This window comes from Berghia stephanieae, chromosome 12 (genome assembly GCF_034508935.2).
Source record: "Berghia stephanieae isolate SIO BIC M18660-M18661 chromosome 12, UCSD_Bste_1.3, whole genome shotgun sequence".
NCBI classification, from domain to species: domain Eukaryota; kingdom Metazoa; phylum Mollusca; class Gastropoda; order Nudibranchia; family Aeolidiidae; genus Berghia; species Berghia stephanieae.
In genome coordinates this window covers 35,075,765-35,090,764 of record NC_088371.1, presented here as the reverse complement: position 1 = coordinate 35,090,764, position 15,000 = coordinate 35,075,765, and the positions used below count along the sequence as shown (strand labels likewise).

Here is a 15,000-nt window from a genome sequence, read left to right as displayed (position 1 = left end):
ATCTAACCATCTCTCCCCCCCCCCCTTCTCTCTCTCTCTCTCTCTATCTATATATATATATATATATATATATATATATATATATATATATATATATATATATATATTAAATTCTCCTTATCATCGCCAAGGTTAAATTTGCCTTTAGGGTCTGGGATAACCCAGGCGTCAGCCGCGATGCAGTGCCGCAAAGTGAGTTAGGGCCACACAACGAGGGTTGTCGAACTCGGTACCTTTTGGGTAAGAAGCAAAGACTGTACGGCAAAGCCACGCTCCCCCCCCCCCCCCCATATATATATATATATATATATATATATATATATATATATATATATATATATATATATGATTTAATTCAAGGTCATTACTGTTATACTTACAGGTGACGAGAGCGGACGAGGGTAATTACCATTGTATAGCAATCCTGACCGGCAAAGGGCGTGTTTCCGTTGGATCCAGTCAAATGAGGACTTCCTTGCCTATATCTCTCAATGTCGCCGACCAAAGTAAGTATTGGGGGAAATCCTTTGAATTGAAAAAGGCTTTTGATATAGCGCCAATGTAATAATAATAATAATAATAATAATAATAATAATAATAATAATAATAATAATAATAAATAAAAATAATAATAATAATAATAATAATAATAAAATAATAATAATAATAATAATAATAATAGATCTTTATTGTCCATAAATATGGCAATTTGTCATTTAGTTACACTTGTTATAACGTTATATGATAACTATAACATTGAACAGATATTTCACTCCTACTTATTCTCTCTCCTCTCTCTCTCTCTCTCTCTCTCTCTTCTCTCTCTCCTCTCTCTCTCTCTCCTCTTTCTTTCACGCGTGCGATATACACAACATAAACATATTCATTTCATTTTCAATTCGTTACATTTTCGGCAATTCAACACCAAATATTATCATCATTATAGAGCAGTATAATTTATAATGTCCATTTATAATGATATAGCTAGTGAGAATAATTATAAACGTCTACATACAAAATATTGTCACAAAAAATATTTAAAAAATAACTTAAACAAGACAACAATAAATGAATAAAAAACAAACAAACAAACAAGAAACAAACAACAACAACAAAAAATCACAAAAAACAACAACAACAAAACAATAAAAACATATTAAAAAACAAGAAAACCAAACCCCCCCCCCCCCCAAAAAAAAAACAACAAAAAAAAACAACAACAACCACGATATGGTCCGCATGTCACACTTTTTAGAACTTATGCTATTATAATGGTGCAAATGAGTAGACAATTCTATATTTTATGAAGTTTATTTCATGAAAAAATGGTCTTTCTATTTATATATCTGTCCAAACCCACTGTGGGATGAGGAATGACGAATAATAATCTTTATATCTGCCTAGACACCCTTTTACTAAAACAGTTCTGCAATCTTATGATTCATATGTACCAATTCATTAATTGTTCTCATTCAATGAAGGACTGACTACATACACACTTCCAAGGATTTTAGAACAGGAAAAGCAGAGGATGTGACGTCACTTACTATGCATATTATAACGAGATGGCTAAAAAGAGTTATCCTCCAGAAATGGCCCATGCGATCTTTACTCATCCCCTTTCTTCCTCCCCCCCCCCCAAACCTTCTCTCCCCCGCCCCCCTTACTCATCTTCCCGCAGGTCCACTTGCAGACTGGGGGCCTCGTATCCAGAACGAATTCATCGCTGTGTTCCCAAAACCTCCCTTGAAGGGGGACGATGTTCGAATGGAGTGCTTTGCGTATGGATCGTGAGTATTATAATAATATTATACACATGTGTGGCTATGTGGTCTTGTTGTACGTATGACACTCGCTTTCGGATCGGAAGATCCTGGGTTCGAGCCTCGCTCGCTCGGCGCATAGTTGAGTCCTTGGAAAAGGCACTTTAGTCACATTATCTCACCGTACTCATGAGTAAAATGAGTACCTAGCCGTTAACAGCGTTGTCTCTGTCGGAAAATAATGATAATATCGCCGAACAGTTCTACATGTTACGTGTTGCTGTTGGTTAGGGACCCATTGTAAAGCGCTTTGAGCACTTTTAGTGGATATTGCGCTATATAAGAAGCCCAAGCTCAATCTCACGTTCTGAGAAGATTGGTCATAAATGTTACAATGAATGACATAATCAGTCGGATGGTGAACAGGTTTGAACTGAGATATTGCCAAGTTTAGTAAGAAGGTCAATTTAAAAAAAAATCAGAAATGAGTTCCTGTCATAAATGATAAAATTAACCCTTTATGTACATCATTGGGAAATATCAAAGCTTAATTTCACTTCTAAATATTATTTACAGCTAGTCAAGTTAAAAAAGTATGAAATTTGAGAAAAGTGGCTGGATACTTTCCCATACATCTGGCCATAATGTCATGATAAATCATCCGATTTACGTCAAATAAAGATTAAAATGCTCTGGGGAACAAATTCTTTCAGAAAAATGCAAAACAGCTATGTGATCAAGTGGTGTGACTCTCGCTTTCGGATCGGAAGGTTCTGGGTTCGAGCCTCACTCGGCGAATAGTTGAGTCCTTGGAAAAGACTCTTTACTCACATCATTCTCTCACCGTACTCCGGTGTAAAATGAGTACCTGGCCGTCAACAGCGTTGTCTCTGTCGGAAATAAATTGTAATATCGCCAACCAGACGTTATGTCTCGTTCTACAGGTTATGTGTTGCTGTTGGTCAGGGACCCTTTGTAAAGCGCTTTGAGCACATTTAGTGGATATTGCGCTATATAAAAGCTCTAAAAAAAACACACAAAAAACCCCCAAAAAAACAAAACAATGCAAATCCAAAATTTTCACTTTCTGACCGGTTATGTCATACACTGACACAAATACATGTTTCCACAGATCCACATCAACGTTCCGATATTTCTGGAGCAGACAGGGACACCCACAACTCCCCCAAAACGCTCAATTACTGGACCACAATCGAATACTCATCCTCCGGAGCGCGAGCTTGGACGACCAGGGCGTCTACACGTGTGTTGTGAAAAGAGGCTACAGCAACACAGACGAGAGGAGTGTTAACCTGGTACTTGGAGGTGCGTATTCGAATCGTTTATTCTTTATTTCTTTCTTTCTTCTCTTAATTTGCACACCACCTCTGGTGTATAGATAGTATGCGCTTGGCTAAGAAGCTCATAACATTGCCATCCGGAAGTATAGCGGACCAACACACAAAACTGTGTGTATCCATGAACTTTTATAGCCGGGGTATCTATAGATAGGTCGAAGTTGACGTCACTCAGGTCTTTGTTTTTGTTTTTTGCCATCCGCGTATATGAGTAATTTTCACTAAACTGTATTAACCTGACTATAAACGATCATGGTTACACATAGTTTTGTGTGTTGGTCCGTTATACTTCCGGATGGCAATTTTGGGAACTCCTTAGCCAAGCGCATACTATCTATTGTCGCAAATGTAGGCATGCGTCTTGATGTTCTATACTTCATGATGTATTTGTGTGCTATTGTTGTGAATTAGCCTTTCTCGACACGTCCTTTGCTTTTTTTTTTTACACGCCATCTCTTAGGGGCAGCGTGGCTCAGCGGTACGGTCTTTGCTTCGTACCCGAAAGGTACCGAGTTCGATAATCCGCCGCTGCGCTGTGTGGCCTTGAGCAAGTCACCTCGCCTAGTTCAATTTGCGGCTCTGCACTGCGGCTGACGCCTGGGTTATTCCAGTCTTCCCGTGGAATAGACCCTAGAGACAAATTTCCCCTATGGGATGAATAAAGGGAATTTTTGTAAAAATTATTATTAATGGATACACCATGAGTGCTGGGTGGGCTCTTTTGACCTCCCATGATGGGTAGGAGGTCTCTTCCACCCTCCCCCTGTTTGTTTTTGGGGGGGGGGGGGTATTTTCAGTTGTTTTCTGTCTTTATCTTGGTATGGGATTATTTGGTTTTGTCCAGGCCGACGCGTGTACATATATGCAGTTTTGACATCCGAACGTACCCACTTATGGGCCTAGTTTAACATTGTTGTAATGGACAATATTTAGCGTCATTTTCTTTTTTTTTTTTAATTTCCATTACAACAATGAGCCCATAAGGAATTGGGTTATCAGACCTGCAAATAAGTGCCCGTCGGCCCGGACCCTTTTCGGAGTCCTTGACTGAGAAGAGAACAGTCAAATGTTTAGTTCTAGTTTTGGGATATGATAATTTTTTCCCCTTTATAAATCATCGCCTTTAGATTTATATCAAAATCAGTAATGAGGATGTATATGACAGATGCAGAGTACAACCAGTCAGTATGCGTATAAAGAATCAAAGATGGAAACTGTTCGGACACGTGCTCCGGCGAGATGAAAATATTCCAGCACAAACCTCAATGGATGATTACTTCAAACAAATAGTCAAATACAGAGGGCGTACACCAACTTCACTTCCAACAAAATTAAATCAAGATCTCAAAAAATATCAAATACATTTAGAAACAACAACCAAAGAACTGATTTCAACAACACAAGGAAACATCCAATTGCCTCAGCACCTTAACACACATGATGACATTCTAAAGCTAAGAACACTTGCACTGGACAGAGATTTATGGAGACAGATTACTAACTGGATAATAGAAACAGACTGACTCACCCCGAAGTGACGCACACATTCACGACAAGCGTCCCTAGAGACTGCGCTGCCATATTTATTATTATAAATCATCTATCTGTTATGTGCTGTTACATTTTTGTCTTGAATAGTGGATTGTAAACATTTGAGTGTATTCCTCTTGGTGGGATCCTGTGCTTGTGTCTGGATGAAACTTTTAGGCAGATTTGCCTTAATGAAAATTGTTAAAAAATCGTAGTTCTTAGAAGGTTCAAATTGTAGTCACTACAATTGACTTTACAGATAAACAATCTAGCCTCAAAATTGAAAGATAACACCTCAAAATCCTTTAAAATATGTAAGTGAAATCTACATTTATTTTCAATAAGTTTTAACCCCCACCTTACCACCCACAGGTAAATCGTCACATTTACAGTCAACATTTTTTCTCTTTCTGATTTCTTTTGTACATCATAATATTTGAACAAAAATGGTTGTTGTTGTTTTTAAAGTATATTAACACTGTTGAATTAGCAGAAAAATATGTATAGCAAGAATTAACAACTTTTGTGTTTGAGTGAATTAAATCTATTTTTGTATAGCTGGGTGTGAAGTTTTGGGGAAAATCCGGAAACTGGTCGGTAAGGAGAGAGTAAAAGACTTAGAAATCTACATGAAGTTCTAAAATTGGAACCAAAATTTCGTAATTCTCTGATTTTTTCATAGTTCTAGGCAGGTCTGCTTTTAGGTGATTTCAGACAAAGTACACTGATACTAAGTTCTTGGAATCTACATGTTCCTGTTTAAACTATTCCCCTTTGAAATGAGCTAAATGTATCGCAAGCGCAGTAAAACCCTTAAAAAAGAACAAACAAAAACAAACAAAAATAAAAAGCACAACCCCCCCCCCCACACACACACAAAAACCCCAAACCAAACACCATAAGTGTGTTTTGATATCGTATATATCACCCCATGGTTTTTTGTTTCCATCAAGATCGATGCAATTCTTTATTGGAGAGTATTATTGTGCCGTAAACATACATTGACTGTCTGCTAGATGACACAGGAATGGACAACACCTGGGAGCTGCGTACACTTATGGAGGACAGGACAGAATGGCAAAGACTTGTGGCTCATGTTGGGCGCCCCAAAGGGCGGCCTAAGTGTAAATAGTGCCGACTGGGGTGTACCTATATGATTTTATTTCAAAGTTGAAAGTATGTAAGATTTCAAATCTGCTACAAAGCTGCTAGAAGCTGTGGACTGTAAAAAAAGTAAATAACAAAAATGAATGTAACAGTTACAAAAAAAAAAAAAAAAAAAAAAAAAAGAACAAAATACCAAACATTGAATGTTTCGGGCTCACAACCCTTCTTCAGTCGACAACAACAAAAAAAAAACCCAAAAAAAAAAAAAAAAAAAAAAAACCCCAAAAAAACAAACAAAACAATGAAAACAAAAATACCAAGAACAAAATCGACCACAAAGAAATATTCGACACGTCCTTTGCTTTTTGTTGTTTTTGGCTGAAGACGGGTCTTGCGCCCGAAAGGTTCCGTGTTTGGTATAATTTTATTCTTTTTTAAAGCTGTTATATGTAATACTGTTTACAGTCCACAGCTTCTAGCAGCTTAGTATCACTTTGGAGATAAAGATAAAGGGAGTAAATCTGAACATGTTGTTCATTCTTGAGTCAGATTTACTCCCTTTATCTTTATCTCCATTTTATTGACTCATTTAGGTACCTCTATTTATTAGTATAATTTTGGTTTCCCATTTACGTTATAATAATGTGGGTTATTAGGACCATGCATATAAAATAAGGCCCATGTATCCGGAGTTTATCCGTAGCCATCGTTTACATATAACCTGACACTGACCAAAAAATGATGTCAAAATGCCAGTCTTTGGCCACAGAAGAAAACAAATTGTGAGTTGTATTCAATAGTTCAACCAATGGGACCACTTGTTTCCATGAGCACTACTAACGACAACTCACTAGGCGGTGCAAAAAACAAATAATGACGTCAAAATGCCAGTCTTTTTGGGTTTCAGTGTCAGGCTATAACTTAACGATGGCTACGGTTTATCCCGGTTTCTATAGCGTGAAATGGACAATAGCAATTGCTTGATCATTTTCGGATAGGACGCCAGTTTATCACAAAGTAATTCTGTCAGATCTGACAGACCCAGCTACCCAATCACTGCTGAGTGGACAGTGAAATCAGAAAAAAGACTTGAATGCACTCGGGGTTGATCTGGATCTCTTTGTTTATGAAATGGGTGCTCTAGCAACTGAGCTATCGGGACCTCCAGGCTCATGAAGGGTTGCCACAGTATTCGTATTTTACTATATCTATCATTTATTTCATTTCAGCAAAACCTTATTTTCTCCGCCCTATCGGAGACCAGCATCTTGATCTAGGGGCTCAGTTCACATGGCGGTGCGAGGTGAGAGCCAGCCCAGCCGCCACATTTCATTGGCTGAAAAATGGGGAACCTTTGACCTCTGACCCGGCCAAGTTCTTGACTGTAAGGAGCAACGTACTTATCTTTAGCAAGCTTGACCCCGCGCTGCATGATGGAATGTATCAATGCGCGGCTACGAATAACCATGGGACTACTTTGAGCGAAGGACAGATACGTGTTTTAGGTATAAAAAACAAACAAAACTAAACAAAACAAAACAAAAATTTTCATTTACTTATGTCGTCCTGTAAAATGCTGTTAAATGAATCAATTGATCTATGCATCAATCAATCAAGTAACCAATCAATCCATCAATCAATCAATAATCAATCGTATAGCCATTAATCTTTAAACTAATCAGTCAATCAATCGACCAATCAAATATTGAACCAAATAATCAATCAATCAATCAATCAACCAATCAATCAACTAATCAAACAATCAATCAATCAATCAATCAACCAATCAATCAACTAATCAATCAATCAATCAATCAATCAATCAATCAATCAATCAATCAATCAATCAATCAATCAATCAATCAATCAATCAGTCAATCAATCAATCATTCAGTAATCAATCTATCAATCAATAAGTCAATAAATCTATCAATCAATAAGTCAATCAATCTATCAATCAATAAGTCAATCAATCTATCAATCAATAAGTCAATCAACGAACCAATCAAATATTTAACCAACCAATCAATCAATCAATCAATCAAGTTTTTTTGGTGTTTTTTTTTACCTCCCCCAACATGATTCTAGCACTGCTTTGAGACAATGGATTACATTTAACGTTCAATAAGAGAAGCGGAATCTATTGATAGTTTTATAGCATTGTTAAAGCCCTACCTTTTTACCGTTACACTTTCATGATGACATTGATAGGATATTATTTATATACACTGCTAGTATTGATATCATTGTGGTATACTCTTTTTATGTGTGACTTTTGTATATTTAATTGTAGTGATGTCAATGCACGATATAAATCCCATGTATTATTATTATTATTATTATTATTATTATTATTATTATTTATTATTATTATTATTATTATTATTATTATTATTATTATTATTATTATTATTATTATTATTATTATTAATTCACTCTTTGTGTTATCTGGTTCGCCCCGATTTGATACACATTGAGATAAACGAGTCACAATTCCCCCCATAGTGGGCAGGGAGGTACTTGCTGTATCTTCTATACCTCTGTATCTGTTTTCGAATTGCTTTCTGTCTTTGTCTTGGAATGAGATTTCTACTTAGTTTTGTCCTGGTCCTGGCCGGAGTCATTGGCTGGGAGGGAAACAGTCGAATGAATAGTTATAGTTTTTTGAGATTATATTTTTTTCATTGTAAATCATCTCTCTGTTATGCACTGTTATTTTTCTTTTATTCTTAACATGTGATTTGTAAACATGTGAGTGTCTTCCTCTTAATGGGGACTTATGTTGGTGTCTGGTTGAGACTTTTAGGTAATCTCAAACTAATTACACTGATAGTGTGCTCTGTTCCCTTTTTGAACCAGTTCCCCATTGTCTTACTTTTTCCTGAAGTCCTTTTAATTGTACAGCTAATATATATTTACTATCCAATTTTCTTCCTTTTTACTGACGCTGATATCATGACCTAAACGGGTTGCAAGCGCCGTAAAACCATTAAAAACAAAAAAACATAAATCGCCTATGAAACCCTCAAGATTTCGAGACTTACATTTTCTGAGAATTTTCTTAATTAAGCCACATATTTGGGCGGGGTTTTTAAAATCTTTTGTTTTTTTTTATTGGCGTCTATATAGCTCAGTTAGTAGAGCACTGTTCCTACAAGTTCCTTCGGGACCGACGTGCACTTATTTGCAGGTCTAATTACCCAATTCCTTATGGGCTCATTGTTGTAATGGAAATCTCAAAAATGACACAAAATAGTGTCCATTCCAACAATGTTAAACAAGGCCCATAAGTGGGTTCGGATGTCAGACCTGTACACGTCGTTCAGGACCAATAGGCCCATGGAGCTGATGTTTATCCCTGTTTTTATAACGTGAAACGAACAATAACAGTTACATGCTACCCTTTGGATAGAATGCTTTTAATTATGTCTTGAAAAAGACCTTGAAATCACTATCTAATCTTCACTTTCCCCACACAGGATTCGCCCCGACCTTCTTCAAATACCCACTCCAGCCCATCACCCAAGCATCGCTGAACGGGAACGTGACCTTACATTGCAAACCGGAAGCAGCTCCCTTTGCAACGGTCTCCTGGTACAGGGATGGAGGCCAGATCTCCGACTGGGCAACCAAGTTCTTCCAACGGATGAACGGGGACCTCGTTATGCTGGGAGTGACGGAGATAGACCAAGGGACCTTCACGTGCAAAGCTGAAAATAAATTCGGTACCGCTGAGGATGAAACTCAGCTCATAGTTGCTGGTAGGTATCAACATATGTGACCCTTCGCCTCAAAACGGTATTAAGTCGGGTTGGTTAAACTTTTGAAAATTGAATTTATAGCCAGAAATATCAGACTTGTGTTGAGTTTGTGTGTTTTATTGAAGAGAACGGATACCATATTTTAGATTGCTAATGCCAACAATTTATATTTTTGACCAGTTTAACATTTAATTCGTCTTTTAAGCATATGGTTCGTTCCGACATAATACCGTTTTGAGACGATGGGTCACTTATTAACTCATTCAGCCCTAACACCGACTATATCCGTAGTTTACCCGGGTTACTTTTACCCCATGCCAGTTTATTACATTTTTCTGAGACAAATTATAGGCGTAGTATCAAAGCTGATGTTTTTAGTTTTTACATGTTAAGGATAGTTGAATAAAAGTATCTATGCACACATGCTAATTTTTATTACATTTTTTTCCAATTTTGAAAAGAAGCAAAAATCTCTAGGATTGAGTGAGCTAAAGGTTTGCGTGCGGCTTCGTGGTCTTGTGTTATTGTATGTCATAATAATTTGCCCTCGAACGGATAGGTCTCTGGTTCGAGTCTCGCTCTGTGCAGTGGAAAGATGAGTCCTTGTAAAAGGCAATTTATTATTATTTTTTTTTAATTCCCTATATTCATCCCTAATGGGAAATTTGTCTTTATGGTCTCCTCCAAGGGAAGACTGGAATAACCCAAGCGTCAGCCGCAGTGCAGCGCCGCAACCCGAGCTATGGCGAGGTGATTTGCACAAGGTCACACAACGAGACAGGCAGTCGGATTCGGTACCTTTTGGGTATGAAGCAAAGACCGTACCGCTGAGCCACGCTGCCCATTTCTCACCGCATTCAGGTGTAAATAAGTATCTGGTCGATGACAATATATCGAATAAAACTGGAATAATTCACAATTAAAGATTTTTTTTGAAATATATAATTTATGTAATCCATTACTTATCGTGCTAAATGTGTCAAATAGAAACATTTCATTTGCTTGCATTTTAAGTTTCCTGTTAGGCGCCTTTTGTACAAATATTCTTTAAAAATCGTCCACTGCTCTTTGACTGACCTGTTTCAATATCATATCTGTCAGAAAAAAAATATGCGTCATGTCTCGTTTTCCATTTAAAGGGTGATGTTGGTTTTGGAGTCCTTGTAAAGCGATTTGACCACATTGATATGATAGATTGCTATATAAAGTCTTTTTTTTTTTAAATCTGATCCTACAAGGGGCAGCGTGGCTCAGCAGTACGGTCTTTGCTTCGTACCCGAAAAGTACCGAGTTCGATCACCCGCCGCTGCGTTATGTGGCATTAAGCAAGTCACCTCGCCCTAGCTCAATTGGCGGCGCTGCACGGCGACTGACGTCTAGGTTATTCTAGTCTTCCCTTGGAATAGACCCTAGAGACAATAAATTTCCCGTATGGGATGAATAAAGGGAATTTTTTAAAATTTATTTATTTTATTACTAGTTGCCTTATTTACTTGATCTCCTACAGAGGGAACATTCATCACAGTTGCCCCCGAGGACCAGCAAGCAATCGTCAACTCTACAACGTTCTTCTATTGCCAGGCCTCTCACGCCAAGAACTCGGACATGGTCTATTCCTGGTTCTTCAATGGTTTTCCCGTTGACTCGAGATTACACCCAGAATATGTAGTGGTAAGTGTCCATAGATTTGTATTACAAGATGGTCAACAAACGACAATTTTGCTTCTCAATGGTTTTCTCCGTTGACTCTAGATTATAACCAGAATATGTAGTGGTAAGTGTCCATAGATTTGTATTACAAGATGGTCAACAAACGACAATTTTGCTTCTCAATGGTTTTCCCATTGACCCAAGGTTACAACATCCAAAATATGTCGTGGTGAGTGTCCATAGATTTGTATTACAAGATGGTCAACAAACGACAATTTTGCTTCTCAATTGACCCAATGTTACGACATCCAAAATATGTCGTAGTGAGTGTCCGTAGATTTGTATTACAAGATGATAAGCGAACAAACTTTTTGGCAACCGAACGAGGTCATAACAAAGAAGTTTATTTTTAGAGCTATAACACCCTTGGAACCGGGGTTGTCCTTGATTCTATAGCGTTAAAAGTACAATAGCAATTGCTTACCCATTTGGATAGGACGCTAGTCTATAATAAATGTTTTCCGCAAAATCTTACATGCCAAGCTACCTAATAACACCTGAGACTGACTCCGATGACCCGGCACTGCCGTCCTCTGCCGTTTTCCAGATAAAGACATCGGGTACGGACAAAATAATAAGAATAAAGAGAACAGCCGCTAGACCTACCCATACCAAGCACCCGTCGTCGTCTGCCGGTTTTTTTTTCGTGCTTCGTATGGGTAGGTCTAGCGGCTCTTCTCTTGATAGTGTTCATTTTAATGGGATCCTGTGCTGGTGTCTGATTAGACTTCATATTGATGACATGCTCTCGGAATCTAATGTGGTCCCTATTTCAACCATTTCACCTTTGTCTTACTCTTTAAACCTTTCTTTAAAAGAATTTTTTTTTAATGGGACAGCGTGGCTCAGGGTACGGTCTGAAAGGTACCGAGTTCGATCATCCGCCGCGCTGTGTGGCCTTGAGCAAGTCACCTCGCCCTAGCTCACTTTGCGGCGCTGCACTGCGGCTGACGCCTGGGTTATTCCAGTCTTCCCTTGGAATAGACCCTAAAGAAAAAATTCTCCTGGGGGATGAATAAAGGGATTTTTTCTTTTGTCTTGGGTGCTTTAATTGTAATTATATAATTTTTGACTATCCCTCTTCATCCTTTTTTACATGCACTGATATGACCGAAATATGTATCAACAGAAAAAACTTGAGCTGTTATATAGCGCAATATCCGCTAAACGTGCTCAAAGTGCTTTATAAGGAGTCCCTGACCAACAGCAACATGTAAAATGTAGAACGAGATATGACGCCTGGTAGGCGATTTTACATTAAATTTTTTGTTAACGGCCAGATGCTCACTTTACACCTGAGTACAGTGAGAGAATGTGAGTAAAGGACTTGACTATCCACCGAGCGAGGCTCGAACCCATGACCCTCCGATCCGAAAGCGAGTGCCATACCACAAAACCACATAGCCACACAAAGCGCCATAAAACCCTTTTTAAAAAAAAAAAAAAAATCACATTCTCCCTCCCCCCCCCCCACCCCCCCAGGAACAAAACAGTGCCTCTGGAAGGACGGGTCTTTACGTAAGAAGTGTCCAGTTTCATCACATGGGACGTTATGAGTGTAGAGCAACAACCCCGATGACTGAGGACTCTCGGGAGGCATTTCTCATAGTGCATGGTGAGCTTTAAAAAATATTAAAATTTAAATTGAGCTTTTATATAGCGCAATATCTACTACAGTTTTTTTTTCCAATTTTGAAAACAGCAAATTTCTCTAGGGTTGAGTGAGTAAAATCTATGGAAATACCCTATAGGGAATGAGATTAGCGGAAGAGTAGCGTCCCTTGATTGGACGTCACCTTACAGAGAACGTCAATTTGGCTTTGAAGTGTCTCAAGTCCCTTTCACCGGAAGCGAGGACGAGAGACGCATGCGCACAACCAACATGACGTTCTCTCTCTAATAACTTTTCCGCCGGTGACGTCACAGACTATCGGTGGCGTCCAATCAAGGGACGCTACTCTTCCGCTAATCTCATTCCCTATATATTCCCTATATTCCCACCACAAGATGCAAACCACCTCGTACTAGATTGCCCAGAGACAAAACTTGAAGGGGGATTTGAAACCATCAACAAATGTGATGATGACTTCAGAACCTGGATTGATACCTTGAACATCGAAGTGTAGCCGAACGATACTACTACTATTCCCTTATAAATACTCATATCTTTTTTTTAACCGCTGCCATTTTGATCAAATATTGATATCTCTCTCTCTTTTCTCCCTCTGTGTGTTTGACCAGGTCCTCCGTCAGCGCCGGCCTTTCCCTTCTCAGAGCCCACCTCTATCACACAGGATAGCGTGGCCATCAGGTACGGTACCACGTGATCTACCAACTCAAAACAAACGTAGATGGATCTAGATGATGTAATCGGGTTATAACTACCACTAAAGTCATTCGTTTAAAGACGAAACAGAACAAAAACTCTCGTGTGTTGTCTATGTGTGACCCCTCGTCTCAAAACGGTGTCGAACGGATGTCCCCAAGGCTGTGTGAGTTCCCCAATCCTGTACATCTTATACACCAACGACTGCAGACCATCCTTTGAAAATTGTTTTATAGTGAAATATGCAGATGATACTGCTATTCTTGGCTTATTAAAAGATAAAGTTACCGAAAAGAATTATTTCAAACAAATAAATATATTCACCGATTGGTGTAAACAAAATCAGCTTGAATTAAATGTTGAAAAAACGAAAGAACAGGTGTTTGGTGTAAAAAATAAAAACGACTTAAAGTGTGTGGCGATCGGTAAAGATGATGTTGAGATAGTTGACTATTTTAAATATTTAGGAATAACCATTGATAGTTCCCTCAATTTCTCTCAACATATTAATATAATTTCTAAGAAAGTTGCCCAAAGATTATACATCCTAAGGAAATTGAGAACATTTCAAGTAAGGAAGAAAACTATGTTAAGAGTTTATGACTCATTGATTAAAAGTGTAATTGCGTTTGGCTGCACCATATGGTTTGGAGGATGCCGACTTAAAGATAAATCAAAAATTTCAAAATCTATCAAAGAGGCATCAAAAATAATAAACCATCCTCTTGATGGAGTAGAAAGAATTCATGGAAAAGCAATAGAAAGGAAAGCATTCTCAATTACCAACAATAAAAAACATATTTTATACCATGAATTTAGTCTTTTACCATCTGAGAGAAGGTTTTGTCAGATTAAATGTAGAACTAACAAGTATAAATCAACGTTCGTTCCATCAGCAATAAAAATTTTGAATATTTCATATGGTACAGAAAAACCAAGGATTGATTCGTTGACTGATTAACTGATTAATTTATTTAATGTAAGATTAACTGACCAATTGATAATGATGATAATTTTTGGTGTCGAATTGCCACAATCGTAACAAATTGAAAACGAAATGAATATGTTTATGTTGTGTATATCGCACGTGTGAAAGAAAGAAAGAGTGAGAGAGAGAGAGAGAGAGAGAGAGAGAGAGAGAGAGAGAGAGAGAGAGAGAGAGAGAGAGAGAGAGAAAATAAGTAGGAGTGAAATATCTGTTCAATCTTAGTTATCGTTTAACATTATAACAAGTGTAACTAAATGACAAATTGCCATATTTATGGACAATAAAGATCTATTATTATTATTATTATTATTATTATTATTATTATTATTATTATTATTATTATTATTAAGTCGGGATGATTATGATGCTGAAAATGGAATTTGTAACCAGAAATATCATGCTTGAGTTTATCTGCTTTAAAGAGAAGAAGGAATATAATATTTTACTGTCCTAAATA

The 15,000-nt window shown here is 37.7% G+C and overlaps 1 protein-coding gene across 1 annotated transcript in view; it reads left to right on the top strand.

Annotated features, from left to right (window-relative positions):
- The window catches only part of LOC144957646 (contactin-like), a 60,190-nt gene that overhangs the window by 20,947 nt on the left and 24,243 nt on the right, over positions 1 to 15,000 (top strand). Inside the window, exons 12-19 of the mRNA XM_078888991.1 lie at positions 383 to 506; positions 1,682 to 1,790; positions 2,896 to 3,089; positions 6,988 to 7,263; positions 9,238 to 9,519; positions 11,027 to 11,190; positions 12,712 to 12,844; positions 13,471 to 13,540. Of these exons, the coding sequence (XP_078745117.1) occupies positions 383 to 506; positions 1,682 to 1,790; positions 2,896 to 3,089; positions 6,988 to 7,263; positions 9,238 to 9,519; positions 11,027 to 11,190; positions 12,712 to 12,844; positions 13,471 to 13,540 (1,352 nt within the window). The remainder of the gene's footprint in view (positions 1 to 382; positions 507 to 1,681; positions 1,791 to 2,895; positions 3,090 to 6,987; positions 7,264 to 9,237; positions 9,520 to 11,026; positions 11,191 to 12,711; positions 12,845 to 13,470; positions 13,541 to 15,000) is intronic.